We start from the raw sequence: 16,760 nt of genomic DNA, 5'->3' as shown, positions 1-16,760 counted from the left end.
GGAATGGAAACCAACATTTTTAAGAACTTTAATAACTCCAAATGTAAAATTTCAAACTGAAATTCAGGTTACAGATTGGTATTAACAGCCAAGATCCAATGGAAGCACCATGTTGATGAATAATAATTCTCTTTGTGTAACACACAAAAAATACCCAATTAATTTTCTTTCTAATATCGTATAAATTTTCTCTTGCTCCTCTGAAAACAACATTTCTACCTGCATAAAAGTTAGTAAAAAGGAAAATCATGGAGCCAATGTTTTTTTCTTTTGTTTGAAGATACTCTGTAATCTATACACTTATGCTTCTTCTAAGAACTGCTGTTGCTTTCCCTGCTACAGACAATACAATAAAAGAGAATATAGGTAGAGAATATAGACCTGAAGATTATGTTTCCTGCCTTGAATGCCAGTGGAGTGCTCTTACTACAGAACTATACTTGACATTCTCTTTCAGAATCGCAGAATCACAGAATTGCAGGGGTTGGAAGGAACCTCTAGAGATCATGGAGTCCAACCCCCTGCCAAAGCAGCTCCAGGTTGCACAGGTAGGCGTCCAGTTGGGTCTTGAATATCTCCAGAGAAGGAGACTCCACCACCTCTCTGTGCAGCCTGTGCCAGTGCTCTGTCACCCTCGCTGTGAAGAAGTTCCCACAAATATTTTTGCAGAACTTCCTATGCTTCAGTTTGTGGCCATTTGCCCTTGTCCTATCATCACACACTGCTGGAGAAGAGTCCAGCCTCATCCCTTTGCCTCCCGCACCTTAGGTAGCTATAGACATGGATCAGATCTTCTCTGAGTCTTCTTTTTTCAAGGCTGATCTCTCAGCCTTTCCTCATAAGAGAGGTGTTCCACACCCTTTATCATATATGTATCCCCCCACTGCACTGGACTCTTTTGAGGAGATCCTGGTATTCTTTGGACTGGGGAGTCCAGAACTGGACACAGTACTCCAGATGAGGCCTCACCAGGGGTAGAGCAGAGGGGGAGGATCACATCCCTCAACCTGCTGGCCAAGCTCCTCTTAATGCATGCCAGGATCCCATTGGCCTTGGCCACCAGGGTACACTGCTGTTTGTTCTTGATTTAGCAATGGGTCTACATTTAAGCTTTAATTTAAATTAATACCTATATATTGAAATAGATTAATTTTAATAACTGTAAATTCTCTGAAAATGCCAAAATACTTTGGAAGTGGCTCTAATACGCATATGGGACTGTTCCCGTTGATGGTAGAAGATATTACAATATTCACTTCCTTTGTGTCAGCACTGATATTTCACACAGTCAACAAAGTATTTCAGATCTGTTCAAGGTAAAATTGCACTTCAGCCACTTGTTGTGTGAAGAGAAAACAAAAGCAAAAGGTTATTTAAGAATACTTTAAATTAAGAAAAAAAAAGGGGGAGGGTGGGGGGTGGGAACCCAAGCAATTTATAGATTCATCACCTAAGAAGAAGTTAAAATTAGAGCTGCCAAAGTTGTGAATAAAATGTTCAATGGCTTTTTGCTTTAGTCTTCTAATGACAGCCAAGTCCACTCACACAAGTAGTAATGCAGAGTTTTTCAAAGGCACAGGAATGCTAGAAATAATACTTTTAAAATATTCAGATAAAACACAGATTCAAAAGCACAGCATCTGAAAGCCCTGACACAAACCATCTCTGAACAATTAGAAATTGCCTGTAAGATTCGTAAAAGGTTCCAGACATCTGAAGGAAGACATATCTGTGTTTCAAAGAGGAGAAAGAGGAATCAAATTTGATACATATAAAAATTTAAGTTTAACTCATGGACAAGTAGTCAGTAAATATCTCTTGGCCTAAAAGAATGTACTTAAGAGGTGACCCTATCAAAAGTGAAGTCACTATCATGCAGCCTGCTGCTTTAGCAAAGAGGGTTCAAATTAGGATTTCTCTGACTGCTACAAAGTGATTAACTTGTAATCAAAGTTAGAATTATTATTTAATCTCTCTTGACCTCTAATGTAATTTCTTATCTCCCCTGAGGTATTTCAATGGTCACCTACTGTGCTGTGCTCCCTTTTGTTTGCAGTCATGGCTGTGCTACCACCTGGTGCTTTATTATTAAGGAGTTGTCCCATTCAAGGAATGACCACAAGGCCTACTGTGCTCGTAAGCCTGAGCAAAACTTACATCAAGTGCAGAAGTTGAGTGCATTCATCACAGATAGTAATTTACAAGTGGGGTTATAGAATTGAAGTACTGAGAGAAGATTTGGGTTCCTAGAAACAGCAATAAGCATCCAGAACCAGGGTATCAGCAGCAATATTTGCAGGTATATCCACTTGTTTACATGGCTGTTATGAAATTAGTTGCAACAGTATGTTCAAGGTCCAGCTACATGTACTGGATCACTGCAAAGTTGAGAGGACAATTAAAGAAATATCCTTTATTGGAAATTCCTGTTTGCATTCAACATTATTTTTACCATTATTTTCTAGTGGACAAATTAGTATGTGTATAATATATGATTTCAAATTGTTTCAATTCTGAATCTGGAGACCAGTGCAGAGAACTTAAAGTACCAGAGGAACAATTCATAAGAACCTGTGGAGGTTCGTATTTCTCCATTTTATTACTTCTTACATTCTGAAGAGGCACCAGCTAGAATTCAAATAACTACCTGCCAAGTAAGAGTAATTTCACACGAATATTAAATTATGGACAGGTGTAGAAAGAAATAGACTTGATTTCATACAGGTGAACTTGATTAATGTAAATGTAGAACCTAAGTATTTGAGTTTCATATGAAAACAATCCTCCTGTAAGAAGAGGTGAAGTAAAAGGTCTCAAATGTGATTATTTAATCACGAGAAGTATGACTTAGGTGGCACTTGTCCTTAGCTCTGAATGTATCACAGAAAGTGATGATGTTATAATAACTGACTGAAGATAGAGCCAGCATTTGTAAGAAAGTTGCACTCATGAGTGGAGTCAATAGCAAATGAGATTATAACCGCTATATGCTGGTCATCCTGTTTGCAAATCACATTGCATAGCTCAGCCGTTAAAAATATTTTAAGCAGTATTTTACAACCTTTGTAGGTCTTTCCCTCATTTCATTCTGTGTTTTGTATGCTACCAATATTGCTGTTGCTTCCCTGGTAGCAATGCTTTGTAGAGAACAGATTACTCTTGGTATTTTCAGGCATGTCACTACTATTTCTCTCCTGTCCTGTAATTTTGAAAGGAGTTCAAATTGAGTTAATCAGTGACATGTATCTTTTCTGAGTGAGTGCCCTTTCAGATTTCCTAACGCACTTATAAAGTTCTGCACCATGAAAAGACAGCTTGTATCTCTGCTTGAGTTTCACAAGGTTATAAACATGAACACAAATAGGGAAAGAGTCATTGAAGTTGTAGAAAATCATTTTTCAGAGAATGAAAAGACTTCCCTAGAAGATTTGCTGTTTTTCTATGGTGGTATTCTGTACCCTGCTGCACTTAGCAGCCCAGAAACTTAGGAAGCTTTGAAATCCTTTGAAACCAGGAGCAACAACGCAATTCTAGCAGGCTGTCCTAAAACTGGTGAGTGTTTTTTGCTTGATAAATAGTCAAATGCACAGTGCTGTAATCCTGGAGTGTGTACCATCATTTAACACAGCAATAATACCTGAGAAAAGCTTATGGTTACATCAGTTTCCATACGGTCATGAGATTAAGTTGTAAAGCATCTTTGGAGGTCATCTAATCTAACCACCTGTGCAAAGCTGGGGAAAGACCTAGCCTCCAAATTCATGAGTTAGCTCAATATTCGCTATTACCTCCAGTAGAGGAAGACTGTAGTGAGATGTGTTTCATCCACTTCAGGTCCCAGTGATTTCAGCAGCTTTAAGCAGGCTCCTCCCCAGAGAGTTAAAAACTCTTATACTTCAGTGCATGACTGCACATTGTCTGCAAGTGGTGAAATTACCAGTGTTGGATTAAGGCAGAATAATCACATTTCTTAATTTTCTAACTTGCTAATACAATCTTGCTTGACAGTCTTGCTAATATAGGGAAGTATGTTGTACCATACTTGCTACAAAGGCAAAACAGGGACTGTTTTCTAGTAACGAAGGTAGAAGAACTGTTGTTTCCATAGACGTACTGCATTACAGAATGCCAGTGATTCCCATGTATCTAACTGAATGGAAAGGCATAAATGCTACTAGGATACTTGAATTTTTTCCTCTGCCTTTCACACAGGATTAGATTCCTTTCTGTTTGTCCTTAATCACTTCATAGAATATCTTAACAGGTCAAATGCAAAAAGAGGAGTTGGTGATGTTCATAACATTCTCTTTGTGTGCAGCTTGTAGAGCTGTGTACAAGCAAAAAAGTCCAGCTATGAATCCCAGAAGTTAAAAGAAAACAGAGACTTGGATCTTCAAGCATGGTGCCTGCTTCATGTACCACCTGTGCCAGACTGTAGAATTCAAGGTAGCTGAGCCTAGTGCAAAGACAATGACAGACCTTGATGGTCTTTTGATTTGGTCGATGAATCCTTCTCCTACCTTCTCCTCCTATCTGGAGACTGGGAATGAGGCCAAAATTTGTTGGCTGTGAAGAAAATGAAATCTGAAGCTAGTCAGGAGGAGGGAACAGGGTGCTCCCAAAGGCAATGCTGTGGAAGGAGAACAGAAACAGTCAAGGGATGAATCAGTTGACTCTATGCTGGAAGTAACACTGCTGTTATTTTCCTAGGAGTATTCTGAGATGACAAAAGAGTGTCAGATCTGGAAGTAGCAATAGAGGTATGCTTCTGTTACCTCTGAGGGATGGGGTGTGTTTCTGAAGTGAGCAGGGTAGCACAATGCATTTGGCTGTCATTCTGTTCCTGTTAGATCTTGTCATGTCCTGATTATTACTGTCCATAAGTTGAAAGGATAAGGTTCACACATGTGAACCAGTTTGACAGTATATCCTGCCACCTAGTTGACAGGAAAAAGTGCAGATGTGCAGCCCATAATGGATATGATATTGGAGTTTTTATTGTTTCAGGAACCAACTGGTTTGAACAAATGGTGAGAGAGATGGAACCAAAAGATGCAAAATATACAAAAGAAGAAATGAAAAACAGAATAAATGCTGAAAAGAAGCTGCAGATGTTTCCACATCTAGAGTTTGGAGATCCTGGAGTACTAGAGGTGAGCAGTTACTGAAAAAATAGTGACAGTATTCTTTCTACAGGTAGTAATAGCTGAAAAACAATGGCCTTATCTTAGAAGCAATGGACAGCTTTAGAGCAGTAACAAGTGTTAAGGCTGGTACAACCAGCATGCCTGATTGCCCCTGGTCTCCCAGTGTATAGGCTTCAGAGGACCAGCATGTGCTGAGAAAACATGGGGGGATCATACCTTGGAACCAGTAGGTTTAATCAGTAAGATCTTTCTCACAGATGTCGTACCTTCAGGCCTGTCTCATGTGAAATGGTGCTCTTTGGCAGAGGAGAGCAGAAGCTGACACCATCAGCATATCCCTGGGATTTCCCAAGGGAAGAGATCCTTCTTTGTCATCTGAGATGATTACTTTGCAGCTTTCACGAATGGCAAATTTACTTTGCCCTGCATCCTCTGGAATTTCTCTCCACCTGAGGGGCATACATAGATCCCTGGGCTTGGGAATCCTCTTCCAACATACTTTCCCAAGACATTCTCAGGAGTACACCAGAGAATATGAGTTTCTTTTGTGTCTGATTCAGAATGCAACGATTGTGACAAAGACTGGGCCTGTTCTTTCCGTTCTTGCAATAAAGCTGGAGGTTCAGTGCTCTCTAGTGGCCGTAGCTGGAGAATGCTACACTGACCTCAACTGAAAGAACAGATGTTACCCACTCCTCATTTCACCATCCCGGTGCCATGCTTAGGTAGCTGTCTAGGCTGACTCAGTTTTAGTAGATGTCCTGTACAAATAGGCCTCTTTTTAATTTATCTGCAGTGGTTTGGGGGTCCTGCTTTGACCACTTAATGGAATGGAACTGATACACTGACCAGGAGAGGATGAAGTTGATTAGCTACAAAGAACTGAAAGACGTGTGGCACCTAAGCCAACTCTCCTTGCTGCACATGCTGTGCAACTTTCCTGAAATGTGTAGGGATTATGGGGAAGAAGAAATTATTGAATCAATCCTGTCTTAACCTGTAGAAGAGCAGAGTTTTCTGAGCTACTTACGCCCCCGAGAAGGCCCATGAAAGGCTTACATGTGGAAGTAATCACATCTCAATCAGCTGCTTCTGGGAGAGAAGAAAAGGCCTTGAACCTAAGGCCGCTGTGAGAGGGTTTTCCTTTTGTGAGAGCTTTCAGAACATGGTGATGCTGTGGGAGGAAGTCCTTCTCTGCTGGTTTTATAACCTAGTTGTGGAGACAAAGTCTTGTGAGTTCATCTCTTTGCAATGTTCCTTTATCTAGAACCCAGTACTTGGAATGAAGATGGTCGCTGCTTTCTTTGGATTCTTGCTGAGAGAGGTACAGTTTTCCAGAATTGCCAAGAAGACCAGTTTTCAACCTACAAAGGAGAAATTCATGGAAAACCATGGTAAATTTGGGGACATCCTCTTCAGCGAGGGTAAGTCTTTGCTGGAGCTCTGGCAGCCTAGCCACTTCCCACTGCTCAAGAGTCTCTGATTTCTGACTGCTGTGGGCATGGGCTTGCTTTAGCCCCTTTCCTTCACCATCTACCCTACTGCCCCAAATAACTTGCCCCTTCAGAGGGAGGCGTTTGCAAATTAGATCTCCCTTTGTGACAAAAACAGGTTCCTCTTTCTTCAGTGTAAACACTGTGTGAAACCACCTTGGAAATCCCCTCTGTCAGTCTGGCACCAATGCTCTCTGTGAACCGGCTGCATCCTTTATTTCTTATCTTTGCTACTTTGCCTCTCCTTGGCAATCAGGGTTCTCAAGGACATACATCAGACTCATCCAACCTCATGTGTGCTGTGAGTCTGCCTCACTGCTGCCTACACTGTCCTCTCTCAGGAGTAGTCATCTTCAGTCCTTGTTACTTCTTGTTGCACACAGGGGTTGTTGGGAGCTGGAGAGACCTCTGAAGTTCAGAATGAAGCAATGGACCAAAAAATTGAAGAATGCACAGAGGGAACAATTCTGGCAACGAAGATTAAATATGGTGTATACTACAAGACCTGAAAATGAGCAGAGGATATGAGCGAGTTGTTTCCCAGAGATAGTTCACCAAGGACAGCCAGTCCCCGTGAGAAAAGAGAAATCCTGCAGATATTGGCCTTGTGTCTCTAAGTGGGCTGTGATTCTTAGATTTGTTCTGGGACTGGGGCCTTGCTAGATGTAAACAAATACGATGTTTGCATTCTTTCAGCAAGCACCTGACATCCTTCTAGAACAGAGGTTGGAGCGCAGGCATTGTAAGACTCAAGGTGGTGTCCTTGTGGCTTTCTCATGGCCTGAAACAGAAAGCACATGCCACTTAAAGTGTGCCTGTGTTTGGGGCTGCAGGCAGGAAGATGGTCTAAAGCCATAAGGCTATGGCCACAGGCAGAAGCCAAAGAGGTGACTCCGTATGGTACAGGCTCTTTGTCAGATTGACTTTCAAAACCCATAGGCTCTCTCATGCATTTCAGCTGTATTGATACTGAAATACCTGGTAGGCCTGAAATCCTTTGTTGCTCAGCAGCACCTCTGTCCTTGCTGCTCAGCATGTCAAAAGGAGTTACCTGCCTTCTCAGACATCTCTTCTACAGGAAAACTGTTTTACAGGACTGTGACATCCCTTTTAGTTCACTGAGACAACCTCTGTGTTAGGTTATGAGTGCTGGAACAAATGATATTGTTAGATGCAGAGTTAGGAAGGTGGCAGGTATCTAAAGGAAGCTTTGAAAAGAAGAGGAAAATACAACCCCAAATGGAAATTTTATATTTGCAGTGCTAGTGCAGCAAAGTGATTACCATGAGCAAACACCTGCTGTTGAAGGGACAACAGAGCCTCCTGGGCAAGAGATTCAAGAGGTTCCTGGAGTGCACAGATAATAACTTTCTTCTGCAAGTGATGCAGGAGTGTTGCAGATGGAATCTGCACTTTCTGTGAACAATGCTGGGCTCCTGTCCAGCTTGCCATCTACCAGTACCCCCAGGTCCTTTTTGGCAGGGCTGTGCCCTATCTTTCCACCTCATCTTGTATTCTTGATAGCAGGGAATCCTGCAATCCAGATCCAGGTTCTAGTTTCATAATTTTGAAGGGGCACTATCTAATTTCTATATACTATACTGTTATTGAAAGAAAGATATTAATCAAATATGCTATTAGTTACTCCAGTACATATTTCTTTAGGGGGAATTCTGAGTTGCAGAAATTTGAATGGGATGTCATTTCAAAACCCAACAGAATTGGAGGAAATGGCATCTACACATTGTAGATAACATTCCACTGAAATTGTGAGGGATGAGCACAGCTTGGTGATGTGAATGCTTGCAGTCCTATTGGGAAAAGACAGTGCCCTGAAAAGTGACTTGCTCATCTCAAGCAAAACAAAACAGCAAAACAAAAACTTGCCATAGGATCTCTGTGACCATATGATTTTGCATACAGGCTACAGTTCTCCAGCCTTACCTGTCTTCAGGATACCAGATGTCTGTGTACACCAGGACATGAATGTGTCAAGCTGTGAGGAGCTTTGTTGTCTTGTTTGTGGCAGTGCTTGGAAGAAAAGACATAGCCAGTTTTCATACGCTCTGAGCAGATTCCTGGTGGACTTGCACATCATTGTGAGGTGACACCATGGATGCTGCAGAATGGAAACTGCAGAAGCACGTGTTGCAATGTCAGCAGTGCTTGCCTGTTACAGAGGTACAAGAGTAGACCAGCTCCTTAGATGGTCCACCCTGCCCCCAAGGCCGGGACTGCCAGAAAGAGACCTTTACACAAAGGTTAGCATTAAAGGAACTCCAAAAACTATGAATACTGTGATGCAACTAGATTAATGATCTTGGCATCATGATTTGGTATCGTGTAATAGTAAGAAAATCCTCAAAGCCACAAGCTAATCTGTCTAGGATATGAACACTAGGTGTCAGTGCAGATCAAGGGAAAGGCATTACAAGGGCCACAGGAATTACCAGGAAAATGTCAATTTTACTTGGTTCTGTTTTTTTTTCTTTTTTTCATTGGAGAAAAAATAGTTTTTTGATGGTTTCAGAGAACTTAAAGGAAAAGACAATGTTATAAACGTATAGGTGTATGTATAAATGTAAACATAAACCTAGAAATTGTATGTGGACAGCATATTTTATTAGAAAGGAAATGATGCAAACTACAAATTGTATTATAGGATGATCTTTTTAGCACATAGGAACAGAGCCCCATCTTGTTTAAGCTGAAGACCCTCATCTTGAAAAGTTTTGCTGTACTGAAACTGTTCACTGCTATTTCCCTACTTAGCCCCAGTTTTAGATATCTGATGTGCGCTTCTCACACAATTCAAGATCAGTGGGGAATAGTGGAGTAAGGTGCACTGATATGTAAGTGTACAGCGTACTGATGTGCTGAGAAATCAACCATGTATCTCATATTTACTGGTTCATTTGCTTTTCTTATTCTTTTCTCTCTGTATCCTAAATACCTTCTAATTCTTCCATCTGAATATCTCTGAAATAACTGAAGATGTTGAGAATTAGAAAAATAAGTGTCAAGTAAGAAATAGGAATTTATACTGAGAGCCAGTTAGTTCTTGTGTCTCTTCATGTCTGGATTTCATCATTTGTTGATTTTTAAGATAGAAGAATAGTATGAATGAGAAACAAAATACTGGCAGTGTGCTGTTTTTTATTTTTAATCTTTTTTTTCCTGTCTTTTGACAAATGATGACTTCTGTCAAAATAACCTCCCATAAAAACTTACATACCTCCCTTGTGAGTTCTTCCTATGCCAATTAAGTTCCAATGAAATGTTGTGGCTTTTTATTTACTTTTTATTTATTAAGTACGTCCAGACAGCCTCTGGCTACCATTAGAAATTTGCAGATAAAACAGAGGTCTTGTTGATCTGTGTCAACCAAGTGCAGAGTCCCCTCCAGGATAAACTAGACATGTTCACCACCACGTCTTCAGGCAAGAGCCTGAGAAAACAGATGAGCCACACATCCTGCCCAAAAAATCAACAGTCTGGGATACTGGCAAACCAATCAAGGAAATGAAATCCGCAGGTAGACAGAGTTCCTACCATTGAATTTCTGACACTCATGGTGAAATACTGCTGCTAAGAATGACAAGTGAAAGAATATATCTGCTGTCTTCCTGCAAAGAGAGAGAAGTAGCTCTGGAGATAATTGGCTCTTTACTATGCCTTCCACCAGCAGTGGGCTCAAAGCTGAGTTTAATTACCCACTGACAGGAGTACTTTTCCCAGAAATGCGTGGATTATATACATCCACAAAGGTTACTTGCAGAGGTGAAGCTCAAAGGACTGGGCTTTAGATTTTGCAGATCCAGGGAAAGGATACAGATTTTAGGACTTGAGAAAGCTGTTCTTGACTGTGCTTTGAGCAGGGGGCTTGACTAGAGATATCTAGAGGTCTCTTTGCATCACAGCAATGCTATGATACAGAAAGCATTTTCCACTTCTAACTTCCAGGTTCGTGGGTTATGTTACAGGGAAAAGACAGAGAAGTTGTGATTATGCTTTATACTCTTGCAGAGGAGAGAAAATTGTGAGTTTAGAAATGTTGTAGTAGGGTCAAAGCACTCTAAGACAAGAATGTGACCTCATGATGGTCTTCTAAATATGCTCTGGCTCAGTTTAGAAACATCTGCCATTTTCACCCAGTTAGTTCAAGTGCAGTGTTATTCTACTAAGAATGGGTGTTAGCATGTTAAAGAGCTGCAGGCTGAGAAATTTAGATCTCAGTCAAACCTGATGAGAGGCAGTCACATGTCACATGGGCTGCCAGCAGGACAATCTACCAACACTGTAGGTGTCCAGATCATAACTGAGGGAAGCTGGTAGATGACTGGAAATTATTCATAAGTGACAAATAAAAAGATGTTTGACAAGTAGTTAATGTCAGATGTTGTCTTTTTCTTGATGTTGTGGAAAAAAAAAAGTGTTTTTAAAGGTGAGCTGAGGTGAATTGTATAGTTTGGGACTGAAACTTAGCTTAAAATAAATTTGGGAAAATCAGTTGTGCTGTTATATGTTGGGACTACATTCAGGGTCCCTGAGTAAGCTGAATGTTTCACAATCAATATAAAAGAAAGAATTTTGTTGAATTCTCCTGATATCATTACCATACAATATGGATACACTGCTTTCCTCTGTCAGACCCTCTGATAGCAAGGTTTACTGTTTCTTAGTACACTTGCAATCATCCCATCATCTTTCTTCTTCTGGTTTCTGTCCTGTACTTCTTCTCTCCTCAGCTTATGCTCTATCTTCTGGTCACATTCATGTATTTTCCATAAATTTAACAGGCTTTTTTTTGATTTTTCTTCTGTCCTAAAACACAAATTCTCCTTCACCAGTGCCAACTCTGTAAATGTCTAAGTCTTTCTGAATTTCTCCTTGACATCATCATGTCTCAAACAAATGTATTTCCAATAGTACAGCAGCACATCATGACAGCCTAAGAAAGAGCTCAAGGAGAAATACAACCATCACTCAACATGCCCAGCAAAACATCAACATGTGACGTAATTCCATAACCACAGGACTTGCTGTAATTTTCTCCTGGTTTTCCCCGCTGATACTAGAATAGCAACTTCACAAGAAACATTTATTTAATAGCAGCTATACAAACCTGAGAGTCTGAGCGAGCAGCTTTAGAAAGGCAGAAGCTGTGGTTTGCTTTCCACCCAGCCAGCTTGCAAGTCAGTGTCAAAAGACGTCTATTATGTTAAAGGTCCAGACAAACAGAGGACATACAAAAGTGATTTCCCAAGAGGAACTGAGATTTTATGTATGTTTAGTAACCAAAGGGTGGATAGCAAAGGCTAAAGAGAGCATATGGAAAGACAATGCCTACATCTCTTCCAGGATAAGAGGGAAAATATTTGCCTTCTTTCCTTGAGCATGGAGTTCAACAGAATTTTCTCTTTTATATTAGGTAGAGGAATCACGTGGCAAATCAAAATTTGGTGCTTGGTTTTGGCCATAAAGTAGTAATCTAGATGTTATTTCTAAAAGAGCACTTTCTAGCCCTCAGCCAGAAGTCACTTGAGCACTGTTATGCATTGTATACAATAGGGTATTTTACTTAATGCCTTTTCAGCAACATGTAGTGCAGCAGCTAGGAAAAGACATAGCTGAAGTGAAATGATATGGACAAGGTTCTCTGCTGGCTTCTCCTCTAAAAGAAGAAATGAGCAGAACCTGTCATGCAAATTTTCCCAAGAATAAAAGAGGCTATCATCATTATCATCCACTTGAGCCTACATTCAAGGGCACTAAAATGGCAAACTCTACACATCTTTTTTCTGTGGCTTTCTGTAATGGGGAGGTACTTGAGAGCCCAATGAGATAAAAAAGCCATAAAACTCTTGCACACGTATGTACCATGTCTATACTAACAGCCTGACAGGAGACGTCTCCTTTCAGACACATCCCGGACTCTTTGTTCTCTACCCATTAGGTCACCAGACCTATATCTTTGTATTGCTTATTTGGAACAATTTTCAGCAACACATGGCCGATTTATTCTGAGGAGCCTGGTCAATAGAGGAAGACCAAATAAGGCTCATCTAATAAAAATATGACAGGAAGCATTTAGCTCCACCATCTTCATCAAATCCTGGTTCTTCCTGAGAGCCACCAAGGCTTTATTTGTTCTACGTGCCATTAGGCTTCCTCTGCTTCTGGTCATTCAAATTTTGTTTTCTGTCTTGCTTTGTGAGGACAGCTGCAGAAAGAGGTTAAGAATGTACAGCAACTCCAAGCCTCTGACAGGGCTGAACTTGATATTCCCAGTGTTCACAATATATTGAAACTACAGTGACAGTAAGGTTTGCACATGTGCCCCAGACATGCATATGTATGCATGGTGGGAGGGCTCAGAAAAAAAATCCACTGCTTCCTTTGCCAGTGTTTTAAAATCCTTGCTAACAATTCAAGATATAAAGTATCTATTGCTATGAACATCATCAAATCTATGTTAATCCACACACACATGCATGCAAAAGAAAAAATCAAAGTTTTCACACTGATACTTTCCCCGGAATATAATTAGATTTTTTTTTATTTCATAAATCACCTTCCTGCAGAATTTGAGCTTGTCTTTAACTGACTTGTGGCATCATATGCTATCATTTCTTCTGTCTGTGCTTGATAAACAGGAAAGCATTTCCTGCAATAATTGCCACACATGTATTTTTTGTAATAGGCTTGAGGGAGAATATTCAGCCAACTGTACTAATTCTTTCTCCCTGGGCATTCATGCCATTGAAATATGATCTCTTCAATATTTAAAGACTGAAACATTGAATTATAATAGGCAGTAGCATAAGCATATATATTTCCTTGAAGTCATAGAAGATTCTAGTATTATTTTTCTAATTCTGATCTTCTAGAAATTAAACTAGATTTGTGGATTTAAGTATGCCTATAAAGAACAAGGTTTCATTTTAATAGCTCACAGAAATGTAATTTATCCTCAAATATTTCATTTGAGATTCATAATTTAACTTAGGTTGTCAGAGCACTAGAATCTGTGTGAAAGAAACAGTAACATCATGACTTCTAAAAAGACAGTTCACTAGATATACTGCTGCATTTTAACCACAATTTTGCATTAATATCATTGCATCACTCCGATTTTCTTATATCCTTTTCATTGTATAGGCCAAATGACCATTTTCTTTCCATTCAAATGGCTTTAAGAGAATCATGCTTCTCATTGCAACCTTTTCAAGGCCATCTATAGAAAGAATTACAATGATAATAAAAGTATATGTTAAAGGTTCACTGAAATTTGACAGCAGTTTTACATTCTAAACTCTTCTAGTGTTGTCAGTCCACAAGATTTAAGCTGTAAGGTTTCTAAAGTAGGTACTCTGCTTTGAAGCTTGAAGTTAGCCTGTTTGTAGTTCTAAGGGTAAAATATCACCATAATGTTGGGAAGTGTCCTCTATGCGCATGAGACCAAACTATACAATTTCTTCAGGGAGACAAATCACCCACTTGAGAGTGAAAGTGGTATCAGATGACTCAGTTTTGGACCAAAGCAACCCAATAACGAGCATTTACAAATTCCTAAATAGAATATATTTGGTATGTTAGCTTTGAAAGCAGAAGTGTTAAAATCTCTGGGTAGAGCAGATGCCATAAGCATGGAAGGCTGTTGCATAAAAGAGTTAAAAAAATCTCTCATGCATGATTAATTCAGAAAAGTGTGTGGGAGATGTCTCTTTCTTGCAAATCAAATTGAAGGAAAGAGGAAAGTTAGAATCCTTTAGTATAAAGTCATCCAGCTCTCCTTCTTGTAGATGGTCCATTACTAGAGCAAGACATCAGCTAACGCGCTATACATTGGACGTTGTGTTATTAATTGTCCTGCTAATAGCTGGTGACAGTGAGAGAGTGAATTTCCACAGTTCACAGCCCTTTGTAAGACTTCTTCTGGAACATTTCTCTCTACTATCACCACCCTGACTCCCCCTCTGACCTCTTTATCAGTCAGTGAGTGGTACCAGAGGCTTAAGACACATAATCACAGCAGTGTGTGCCATGTGTGCTCTGCAGAGCAGCACAGTGCAGAAGGAAAAAAAAGGAAAAAAAAAGGTTAGTTAATACAAGTTCCAGTTAATATTTCTTGCAACAATAACAACATGATTTAGTTTCACCTTCTCCTTTTTAATTTACTAACTTCACATGATTTTCTATACTTAAATGTCAAGTGAATCTTCACATTTATAGGTATGCAACCTGATCTCAAATTCTCCATGGTGAAAGTGCTGCCATTGACTTCCGTGGACTTTGAATCAAGTCTGCATCTACCTTTGAACTCTGTCTTCCTTGGCTCCTAGCCATGAAACCAGAGACTGAACCTGGCTTATGCACAGTTAAGGAATTTAAAAGTAAATTAAAAAAAAAAAAACCCAAATCACGATTGCATTTGCTTCCACTTCTGCCTCACTTTGAAGTGAGATAGCTGCTAATTTCAGTGCATCCACAATTAAAGGTAAAATCAACTACAGGTTATTTTATTTCAAACATGCTTTGTCCTCAATAAAACATAGAAATTGGAAAGCCAATGGAAAAGAGTCTTCTCACAGACCAAGTGTCTGAGTGAATCCCAGTTGTTTGATAATGTTGCACAGATGTTTTTGAAGCTCAGTAATGAATCCTGGACTGCACTGGCATCTTCAGAAACACTTGGAATCTTCCACGGTCTCCAAAATTTTGCACTTGGCCTTCCAGATAAATATAACTAAACATTGTGATGCTACTGTTTGCTGTATCAAGAAGGGTGCTTCTAACATGCTGATCCATGTGAGACAGGAGAGGCATAAAAATCACTGTGCTGTCTCTTAAAGTTGCTAAAGCTCCTCTTTTGAGACACTTCAGTTGCCATTTGCAGTATTTGTGGTGGTTGTACTTCCACAGAGATCCTACATATAAGCTGTGAAGTGGGCAGAACTATCCTTCTCCCTAAGAGTGAATGACAAAAGAATGGTATTAAGTACTAGACTGTACATTTTTTTTTCTTCAAGAAACAGGAGGGGTTTGTATTGTGTATTAGTTTCTATAATTTAAAAGTCAGTGATGCTACTTTCAAGTCTACTCTACAGAAGTAATTTGAATTTTTCTGTTATTATTTTTTGTGTTTTTCACCTTGCTAGGAGAGCACTTGAACATATTTTTGGATACATTCAATATTTTAAATTGGCACTTCAATAAGCCTTTCAGTTAGTTTGTTTCTCTTAAACAAAATATGTATATTTCAAACTGAGAAAATCTGTTCAATTAGAACAATGCAAAGAGTTGCCCCAGTTTACTCAGTATTTCTGTGGGCTGCTGATGCAACAAAAAGAATTTCACCCTTTATATTCTTTTGATTTTGCTTTGATGCCAGCAGTACCTTCCAAAAATCTCTGACTAGGTTTTTTGGCTTGATTACTCGCTTAACCATTCTACAGCCATGATTTTAGGTATAATGATACCTTTTATGAGGGGCTGTATGGAGTGCTTTTTGGAATGTTCCTCTGGGTTTTTTCCTTTGCTTGCTATGTAGTTCCACATGGCCTATATACAACAATTGTAGGACACTGGATATGTATAACCTTACTAACCCCAAAGCACATCCCTCTCAGACCATTATTCTCCCTGCTGTCTTGGGCCATACCATTATTTGTCTTTTCACTCTGAGATGTTAAAGGAACAAGCATGTATAGCCTCAGCCTTGGGCTCAGACATATTGCTGCATCCCTTTCATAGATCTTGGTCTTTTCTTGAAAACTTATGATACTGAGAAGGTAACATTTTTTTCAGCTTTTTTCCACAAGTCTCATTTCTTAGAATCAGGTCAATATAAGAGACGCCAAAATTAAAGGTATACAAGACCTAGAAATCAGTTTGGAAACACTATGGCTGCCTGGCTGTCTAATTACATGTCTCATGACTAAAGATGCTTCAGAGATTGCAGGAAGATCCTTTGGATCTTTCTCTTTTTTAGCGTGTCCTCCTAGCTATCTACTTTAAAGAAATTTGGAGGGTCTTAATTTTCTTGGAGATGGCCATTCCTCTATCAAATTTACCAGTGAATTCAGAAGGGAGAGGCAGAAGTGGTGAGACACAATTC

At 39.7% G+C, this 16,760-nt stretch overlaps 1 protein-coding gene across 1 annotated transcript; it reads left to right on the top strand.

The window, feature by feature from the left end:
* The first annotated feature begins 3,350 nt into the window (after nt 1-3,350).
* Nucleotides 3,351-15,255, top strand: LOC136048698 (uncharacterized). Its single transcript, XM_065736474.1, is given in 4 exon segments — nt 3,351-3,552; nt 5,008-5,153; nt 6,415-6,571; nt 14,876-15,255. Coding segments are annotated over 4 exon segments (615 nt in total). The 3' UTR covers nt 14,986-15,255.
* The last annotated feature ends 1,505 nt before the right edge of the window (nt 15,256-16,760 follow it).

The sequence above is a fragment of the Cyrtonyx montezumae genome, unplaced genomic scaffold (genome assembly GCF_038088225.1).
Source record: "Cyrtonyx montezumae isolate F1298 unplaced genomic scaffold, pur_monq_1.0 scaffold_0, whole genome shotgun sequence".
In the NCBI taxonomy this organism is placed as follows: Eukaryota; Metazoa; Chordata; class Aves; order Galliformes; family Odontophoridae; genus Cyrtonyx; species Cyrtonyx montezumae.
Note: the sequence above shows the minus strand (reverse complement) of the source record. Positions and strands in the feature narration are given on the sequence as shown.